Raw genomic sequence first — 8,747 nt, 5'->3', positions numbered from 1 at the left:
TAAAAGGCCTTTAGCGCTGCGCTTTTTTTATCAACTCCACTCGGTGACATTGGAGTTTTATTTATATTTTGTTGTCCGCGCACACACCCACACCCACTACGCACTCACACAAACACACGCCTAAGCCAGGAGATTTCTGATGCCTTTGATTGCCATTTTTTATGCGTATTTCCCCTGTTATTTCACTTGAACTTTACCATTTACTGCGGTTTAATTGCACATTTTATGAGCCAGACATTGACTGCAGTTTTCCCGTTTTTTGTTTTTCTTTTTCGGCGAGCACATTCCTTTGGCATCACTCAGTCACTTGGCTCAGAGTTTTTGGAGCCTGTGCTCCCGCAGATTACTCCCGCCGACCAGTGTGACCAGCAGGCGCCAAGGGCGCCAAGGGCGCCAATCAGGGTTGAAGGTTTTCCGAGAGCGACTTTGAATCCTTTGGCGCCAGTTTCTAAAGATAAGGAATAATTTTGTAATACTGTAATAATTTTTTGTTGCCAAGCCAAGGACGTCAGTGGTATCAAAGAACTTACATAATTTATACCCTTCAAGTTTAGCGAAATAAATCAATATTATTAAAAGATTCTCTGGGACACACTTTTTATTTATCTTCTGCGTAGTGTCAATAAGTTTGTTTTACAATTAAACTAACAATATTGAAAATGTAATAAATAAGCGGATTTTTGGATTTGTCCATTTGATTCCTTGTTGAAAAAGAAGCATGTTATATTCGTTTTTTTAGCTTTAGTAATTAACTTATTAATAAATTATGGGGTATCACGCAATCGACAATATATAGTAGAAATAAAGCATGCACTTGGCAGATCCATTATCACTGTTTGATTTCGTTCTAGCTTGCATTACAAAATTACGCGCTGAATCAAGCAGTCGGTTTATTAATCAGAAAAACTAGTCGCTTGACATCCGCTGATTAAGATGGAATTAGACAAAAGCCCTTTTCTGTGTTCGTTTAGCTCCTTCAGATCACTGATCTATTTGCTTATACTTGTGTTTCCACTGACCTTGGCGGACGAACTGAAAGCGGTAAATAATTGCAAAAGTGATCTAGCCTGTCATGCGAATCGTATGAGGTCCTACATGAACTTCAGTGCAGAACCCTGTGACAATTTCTACGAGTACGCCTGTGGCAACCATCGGCATCTGGAACTGTACCGATACTCCCGATTTAACAACTTAGGCGACATGGGCTACGAACTAGATGAGATGGCGAAGGAACTGTTGGGCAGAATGGATCTGGCGGAGTCACTGAATGTTTCGACCGAACTAAGGGTGGCCCAACGATTCTACAACGCCTGCCTGGCGGCTGATCTCCATCCCTTTCCCGCTGCCGATCCCAATTACCTGCGGCTCATTCGGTCGATCGGGGGTTTTCCCGCTGTCGATGGTGCAGCCTGGAATTCCTCCGACTTCAACTGGGTCAACATGAGCGCCCATCTGAGCAATTACGGGGCCAGGGGTCTCATCCACGAGGCGATATCAGGCTTACAGGGAGATAAGCCGGTCCTGACTCTGGCGGAACTTGGTTTTGACTCCATTGGTCAGGAGAGAAATATTAAGCGAAGGAACTCTTCCCGCCTCCACAAACGAAATGAGAAGCGCATGCGCGGATATCTCAGGTCCTTTAATCTGCCTGAGAATAAGATTGCAGAAGTGATCGAAGGTGTTTTTGCATTTTGGCGTGAGGCAAAAGAGGCGATGAGAAGTACAAATTATGATCACTTCGTTATAAACGACGATATTACCAGTTATTCCAAGATAGCATTGGACAAGGACGAGGAGCAAAGGTCTCACAGTCACGGCTTCGAGGAATTCGACAAAGTCTGTGCCCGACACTCTGAGGCTGTGGCTAATTATCTGGCCATGCAGCTACTCTACACATTCGATGCTAATCTGCAGGATATCAAGTACCAAAAGGATTATTGTGCTGCAACGATGCGATCCTCCATGTGGCTCCTGTTCAAAAAACTCTATTTGGCAGTAAGTCTAGTGAAAGATAGGATATAATTATATTTAAATATTCTTTGCTTACAGGAGAACTTTACTGGGGAAAAAAGGTTGGAATTGTCTGAAATTGTGCAGGAAGTTCGGAACAGCTGGCGAAAGTTGTTCGAGAAAGTGGATTGGTTGGACTTGGATACTCGACGGAAGACGCTGCTCAAGAAATCCTCCTTACCGACACTCTTGGGCTCGAGCGAATACAACTTACTTACCGATCGATTAATCCAGGAGATTCGTCGCTTGGAAGTAGTCGACGATAATTACGCTGCGACAATTATAAATTTGATGCGTCTCAAAGTGGACATACATCGATTTAGCAGCCGCCACTCTACGGAGCAGTCTAGCGTCACTGATGCACAGGAGGCGATGTTTGGAATGAATACCAACTTTATCATCTTTGCCGGCAACCTTCATCCACCCGTTTACCACCACTCTTGGCCGGATTCGCTGAAATTCGGTACTTTGGGCTTTAAGATTGGCCAGCATCTCACCATTTCACTGCTTTGGCATTGGCACAAGGGCTTTGATCTGATATTTAAGAAGCGTAGAGAGTGCCTGAATACCTTCATTAAACACCTGCCAAAGAAAATATATCGCCAATTCAGTGTACTTACCGACAACGGTGGATTGAAGCAGGCATTTGAGGCCTATCGCAGTCACAGAAGGCAGCTTCTGGAGAATCCTGAACAGAAAGTGACCAGCGAGGAGATGCCGGAACTCGACCTCTTGCCAGAACAACTCTTCTTTTTGGGATACGCTCAGCTGGCTTGCTACGGTGACAATACCCACTGGGATCGCCGAAAAAGAAACCTGGTTATGAGTGCCCTGTCCAACAGCGAGGACTTCATGCAGGCCTTCAACTGTCCCGTGGGAAGTGGAATGCGTCCTGCGGAGAAAACTTGCCACCTCTGGTAATCTGTTGTTATCCGGGATTACACAGCAATCGCTAATCGTCAGTCTATATGATCTCTTTACCAGTTTTTCTATTCTATCTGTTATCATTTCTTTATTAAAACAACATAAAATCCATGTAAAAGTAATTCATAATTTGGCAACTGAATAGCTTAAATTAGCGATGTCTTAGTTGAGAGAAGATTTTTTTGTTGCCTTTGCCGAGACTGGCTTGAGTTTGACATTTGTAAATGAATTAACCATCAATCAATTAAAAATTAAATGCCAATTTTTGAATAAAGGCGCCATTCTTTTTTCCTGATCTGGTAGCACCAGTTTTTCTCATGGTGCAGTGGGACTTAGCGAGAACACCATCCTTAGCTAATACATCGTCCCAAGCATCGAGTACTTCCACCCAAGGATTTTTCGACCGCAATTGCTAAATAATTGTAGCATACTTATAGGGATGACACAAACTGTTATATGCACATTGGGCCAAAAACACGCGCGGATCCAAGGCCAAAATGTTAACAAAAAAAACAACTTTTTATAGAGTGGCAGCACCTTTGCCTTTCAATTCTTTTAATGTTATTTTAAAAACATTCAGGGCCAGGGAGTTGAGCAGAAGGAGCACCTATAATCATAACTTAATCTATTCGATCTTTTCATTTGACCATTTACTTCAAATTCTCCTGGACGTCTAACGATTAATGGTTCGCCTTGAACAGCGTCACTTGTACCTGGATCTGGTATACCATGCGGATAAAATTTTGAAAGTCCTCCATTTATTCCTTCCTTTTGACCAAGTCCCAGCGACGTTTTTCCTCCCCGACCTTGAAATCGTCCGAAATTTTGACTACCAACATTGAGACCTGGAATTCCGCGACGACCGCCATAGCCAAATCCTTCAGGTCTAGCCAAAGTAGCGGACAGCAGGGCAAACAGCATAATCTGCAGAGCATAGCAGTTCATTTTTAAGATACTATTTTTATAAGATAGTCAAGTCACCAGTAATTTCATGTTGATGATGATTATTTGGATCTTTGATAAAAAACTGCAAAAAAAAAAATGCAAAGTGTATCGTTATTAATTGTTATAAAATCATGAACAAAACTCAAGAATTTATAAGTACCAAAAAAGTTGTGCTTATTTAAGATTAGAAATTCATTAAATGCAGAACATTAATTTTTAAATTTAAATAACCACCATGTTACAAAAACTATCCATGAATTTAAGAAAGCGAATAGGATACAGGACTTACACACAAAAAAATTTGCTTGGTAAAATTGACCAACAAAGATAGTTACGTAACTATTAAAATAGTTACGTGTATTTTGTTTTTGCTTTGGGTTTGTGTCTTTGCTAATTGTGTGTATTTTGTTGTTGTGGAATGACTATTTACTTACTAGAATTGACAATTTTGCTGGTTGGGGCCTGTTTGACAATTATTACAGTTGATTTTACCAAGTTTTTTTTTTGTGTATATACAAAAGCGACCTACGTCATTATAGTCATTAGTATCCTAGACAATAACAGCCATTGCCTGTGATTACGGGATAAACTGTGATATGTTACCTCGAAACTGCGGCTTCCAAAGCAAGGAGGACAAACAAAAAGGTTAAGCAATATAATATTTTGGTATTTTTTTTACGAGGTTGAGTACTTTTAAGTAAAAAAAAAACTTTTGGGACGAAAAATAAGTACATTTTCAATTCAATTCAATTCATATATTCAACATTCAACATTCACATGCTGTCACATGTGTCGAAAATATCATATTTTTGCCAAAAATCAGTCAATTTTATTATACCCGTTACTCGTAGAGTAAAAGGGTATACTAGATTCGTGCAAAAGTATGTAACAGGTAGAAGGAAGCGTTTCCGACCCTATAAACTATATATATTCTTGATCAGGATCACTAGCCGAGTCGATCTAGCCATGTCCGTCTGTCCGTCTGTCCGTCTGTCTGTCCGTCTGTCCGTCTGTCTGTCTGTATGAACGCTGAGATCTCGGAAACCATAAAAGCTAGAGGATTGACATTTTGCATGCAGATTCTGGGAGTTCCTACGCAGCGCAAGTTTGTTTCAAAAGGGTGCCACGCCCCCTCTAACGCCCACAATCGCTTGTATACGATTTTAAAAATTTCAATATTTCGGAAAAGTAAAAATGCAGTTTTATGGTGTTTATCAATACCTATCGAAATGTAGAAGAAATTTTTTAAATCGGACCATTCGTTAAAAAGTTACGGCGGATCAAAGTTTTTATCTCCATCTCCTTCGCACTTCCTTTAGCTGAGTAACGGGTATCTGATAGTCGGGGCACCCGACTATAGCGTTCTCTCTTGTTTTAAAATACATTCAATTATAATATTAAGGTTTAAGTTTAAAAAGTAATATTAAAGCCACCTTTGTATCCAGAGCGGAGATGTTTTCACTTAAAGCCTTTTAGAATAAAACTTCTCATATGTAAATTTTTTGTAGCATCAACCAATATATGGATGCAGTAATGTAATATTATTAGTTATTTGGACTTTAAAACCGTTGTGCGTTCGACTCCAAAAATTAAGAATTAGAGAGAGCTGATAACGCACTCAGAGTAGAAGCAAGTAAAAGCTATCATCCAATTTTTCTTTTAAATGTTGTTAAATAATGCAATAATTTTTGGAAATAATTTAATAAAATAATAACAGGAAGTGTAAATTTACATGCAAGAATTTTGTCAGACTAAGCTAACATTTTTAATATTATTTCAACGGAATAACAACAGACTATGTTAACGGGCTTGAAACATAAGCAATTCCATATCAAAAATTCCTACTGAGGCGTACAAAAACCTTAAATTGTAAACCAATTCTAAAAATAATCAGGACCAGGGACTTTTGACTTGGAAGTGGCCCGGACAGAAAGCGCACTTAAAAACAAATGAAGACTCACTGTCACTTTCTGTCTGACCAGTCTGAGTCTGTGCAACAGGATCCTTTTGGCCAAGTCCTTGCATCCGTTCTCCGACATTTCCTCCCTGACTTTCAGAACTTCCAAAATATTGACTACCAACATTGGGTCCTGGAACTCCGTATTCTCTCTGACCACCAAGTACTCCTCCACTATTGGACCATAAAGGTCCATTTAGTCTTTCCTTTTGACCAGGAATTTGAGGAAGTGTTCCGACACGACCGCCATAGCCTCCGCCAAATCCTTGAGGACTGGCCAAAGTGGCGGCCAGCAGGGCAAACAGGATAATCTGCAGGGCACAGCAATTCATTTTTAAGATACCTATTTTACAAGTTATTTGACTCACCAGTAATTTCATAATGCTTTTTTTTAAGAAAGCGGGTTTCTGGAACCTTTGATAAGAAAGCTGCAAAAGACCAAAAAAAATTTTGATTACTAATTGTTAAAGTATTAAAAACAAAACTCAAAAATTTAGAAGATAATTCTGTTTTTGAGATAATACAAAACAAAAACGCATCTTTATACACACTGAATAAAATAGTGCTTATATTCTTGTAAATAATATAGAAGAATAACACAACTGCTCTCGCTTACAGCTCTGTGGGAAATGAAAATATATGAATGAATTTTTTAACGATAAAATAGCATAAGAGAGTACGCATGGGCAAAGAGCATTCAGAGTGCCAGAAAGGCAACATGACTACGCCGAAACTTCATATGTACAACGCTATCAGAACCCATTACTCAGCTAAAGAGAATGCGACGGAGATGAAGATCTGCAGAGGGTATAATGATTTCAGTCAGAAGTCGATTCGATCTAGCCATGTCCGCCTGTCCGTCCGTTTCTGCGGAAACTAGTCTCTCAACAACTTTCCCAAAAGTCTTTTTTCCATTGCATATAAAGTAGTAAATCCAAATAAATCTAAATTTAACGTTATTGTAATGTATAATTAAACAACAAACTTGCGTGACATTGGGTCAATAATATCATACTTTTTCCAAAAATCTGTCACTTTTATTTTAAAATTTATAGACATGTATCGACAACTTTAAATTATGATATTAAAGTTTATGTTTAAAATTAAACATTAGAGCCACCTTTATATACAGTACGTATATACTTACTTCACTTTTAAGAATAAAACTTCTCATATGTACGTTTTATGTAACATACTCTTCAAAGTCGTAAACCAAATTAAAAAAGAGCATTTAATAAATAGTATGTATTGATTTTTTATTTGTGTACCTAACCAAACATCATTACAACGAAAACAAGTAAAAAATGATTTTACTATTTTTTAAAAATGATCATCCGGTTCGGAAGGGACTTCTTCTTGAACACCAGACGCACCTAAAAACAGGATGTTCGGAAAGTCCTCCTGAATTATTTATTTCGGTCAGTGCTTCATTTTGACCAATGACTTGGGGACTTGTTCTGACATATCCTCGCTGAACTCCGAATCCTCCTGGACGTCCGTTGTTGAATTGTTCGTTTTGAACAGCGACATTTGAACCTGGTACGCCATATATAGTACCGAATCTTCCACCATTATTGAATCCGGAATGTCCGCCCTTCAAGCCTTTGTTTTGACCAACGCCTTGAGATCCTTTTACGCCATATACTCCCTCATTATTGAATCCTGTATGTCCTGTATTCCCGTATCGTATTTGTCCGCCATTAAAACCTTGGTTTTGACCGCTGAATTTCTGTCCTATTCCGATCTGGCCTCCAAATCTCCCTGGACGTGCGCTTTTGAATCTTTCGATTTGTCCACCGATTTTGGAACTTTTTTCGCCATATCCCATATACGATAGACATCGACCTCCATTATTAAATGCTGGAACTCCGACATTTCTTCCTTCATTTTTAATTCCTTTGTTGTGACTAGGTACTTGCAAATGTTTTCCTTCTTTGGCTCCCTGACTTTCAAATCGTCCGAAATTTCGATTACCAAAATTGGCCCGTGGTACTCCAAGTACTCCTCCACTGAAGGACCATGAAGGTACATTTAGTCTTTCGTTTTCACCAGTGATTCGGGGAAGTTTACCACCATATCCGTTTTGACCGTTTTGATAGCCGTTACGACCACCATAGCCTCTGCCAAAATCCTGAGGACTGGCCAAAATAACGGCCATCAGGGCAAACAAGAAAATCTAAAGTACATAACATTTAATTTTTAAGACACTTATTTTACAAGTTACAAGTTACTTACCAGTAATTTCATGATGCTTTTACTTAAAATAAAGCCAGTCATTCGGATCTTTGATAAAAAAGCTGCAAAAACCAAACATTGTTTTGTTTACTAATTGTTATAAAATCGTTAACAAAAAAAAAATATATAGTAGTTTTTGTAGTTTTGAGATAATACCTTCTTCTTACATAATTTTTAATCTAAACATTTCTATGTACTTAAGCAATTAACTCAAAAAGTAAAACGATCATTCTTTATTTTTATGGCTTTTCTATGACTCAGTTTCTATAAATGTTTTTTCTCCGATTTTACACTATTTATTCGAGTCATTTATTTTATTTGCCTTCTTTTTTATTAATTTGAATTATTTTCTGCGATTAAAAAGAACAAAGTTAACAAGCCTGCAACGTAGAACTCACCTCAGAACCACTTAGAAAAATTCACTGCGTATTTTCTTGTAAATAATAAATAGTATTAACACAACTGCTCTCGCTTAACGTTCTATGGGAAATGAAAAAAATATTTATACATTTTTTACGACGAAGTAACGCAGTGACGAGGAGCACCCAGAGTGGCAGGAAGTGATGTCTACTTCGCAGATTCATTCGTCATGAATGAATCATTATATTTATATTTATAAAAAAGAGCTGTAATAGATAATTTTGACTAGACACTTTGTATTATAGTATTATTGCAT

The 8,747-nt window shown here is 38.3% G+C and overlaps 3 protein-coding genes across 3 annotated transcripts; 1 reads left to right on the top strand and 2 right to left on the bottom strand.

Annotated features, from left to right (window-relative positions):
- The first annotated feature begins 939 nt into the window (after positions 1-939).
- On the top strand, positions 940-3,116 carry LOC108070177 (neprilysin-1-like). The gene is made up of 2 exons (XM_017160545.3): positions 940-1,995; positions 2,050-3,116. Exons 1-2 carry the CDS (start codon positions 1,084-1,086, stop codon positions 2,929-2,931), a joined length of 1,794 nt encoding a protein of 597 aa, XP_017016034.3. The 5' UTR covers positions 940-1,083; the 3' UTR covers positions 2,932-3,116.
- Positions 3,117-3,584: 468 nt separating this feature from the next.
- Positions 3,585-6,168, bottom strand: LOC138912222 (uncharacterized). The gene is made up of 3 exons (XM_070212118.1): positions 5,962-6,168; positions 3,663-3,858; positions 3,585-3,607 (listed from the first exon to the last, which is right to left on the bottom strand). Exons 1-3 carry the CDS (start codon positions 6,166-6,168, stop codon positions 3,585-3,587), a joined length of 426 nt encoding a protein of 141 aa, XP_070068219.1.
- Positions 6,169-7,164: 996 nt separating this feature from the next.
- LOC138912803 (pro-resilin-like) lies at positions 7,165-8,541 on the bottom strand. The gene is made up of 3 exons (XM_070214133.1): positions 8,470-8,541; positions 8,072-8,133; positions 7,165-8,012 (listed from the first exon to the last, which is right to left on the bottom strand). The coding sequence occupies exons 2-3, from the start codon at positions 8,111-8,113 to the stop codon at positions 7,167-7,169; spliced, it is 888 nt and encodes a 295-aa protein (XP_070070234.1). The 5' UTR covers positions 8,114-8,133; positions 8,470-8,541; the 3' UTR covers positions 7,165-7,166.
- Between the last annotated feature and the right edge of the window lie 206 nt (positions 8,542-8,747).

The sequence above is a fragment of the Drosophila takahashii genome, chromosome 2R (assembly GCF_030179915.1).
Source record: "Drosophila takahashii strain IR98-3 E-12201 chromosome 2R, DtakHiC1v2, whole genome shotgun sequence".
Taxonomy (NCBI): domain Eukaryota; kingdom Metazoa; phylum Arthropoda; class Insecta; order Diptera; family Drosophilidae; genus Drosophila; species Drosophila takahashii.
This window is presented reverse-complemented; position numbering and strand designations above follow the sequence as displayed.

Bases quoted from the DNA above. Each gene is read 5' to 3' on its own strand.
- LOC138912803 (XM_070214133.1), bottom strand. From the start codon at position 8,113: ATGACTGGCTTTATTTTAAGTAAAAGCATCATGAAATTACTG. The intron at 8,013-8,071 runs GTAAGTAACTTG...TATGTACTTTAG, and splicing joins AAAGCATCATGAAATTACTG to ATTTTCTTGTTTGCCCTGAT.
- LOC138912222 (XM_070212118.1), bottom strand. From the start codon at position 6,168: ATGAATTGCTGTGCCCTGCAGATTATCCTGTTTGCCCTGCTGGCCGCC. The intron at 3,859-5,961 runs GTTGGTAGTCAA...TATGCTCTGCAG, and splicing joins ACGGAGTTCCAGGACCCAAT to ATTATGCTGTTTGCCCTGCT. The intron at 3,608-3,662 runs GTATACCAGATC...ATTAATCGTTAG, and splicing joins TTCAAAATTTTATCCGCATG to ACGTCCAGGAGAATTTGAAG.
- LOC108070177 (XM_017160545.3), top strand. From the start codon at position 1,084: ATGAGGTCCTACATGAACTTCAGTGCAGAACCCTGTGACAATTTCTAC. The intron at 1,996-2,049 runs GTAAGTCTAGTG...CTTTGCTTACAG, and splicing joins TCAAAAAACTCTATTTGGCA to GAGAACTTTACTGGGGAAAA.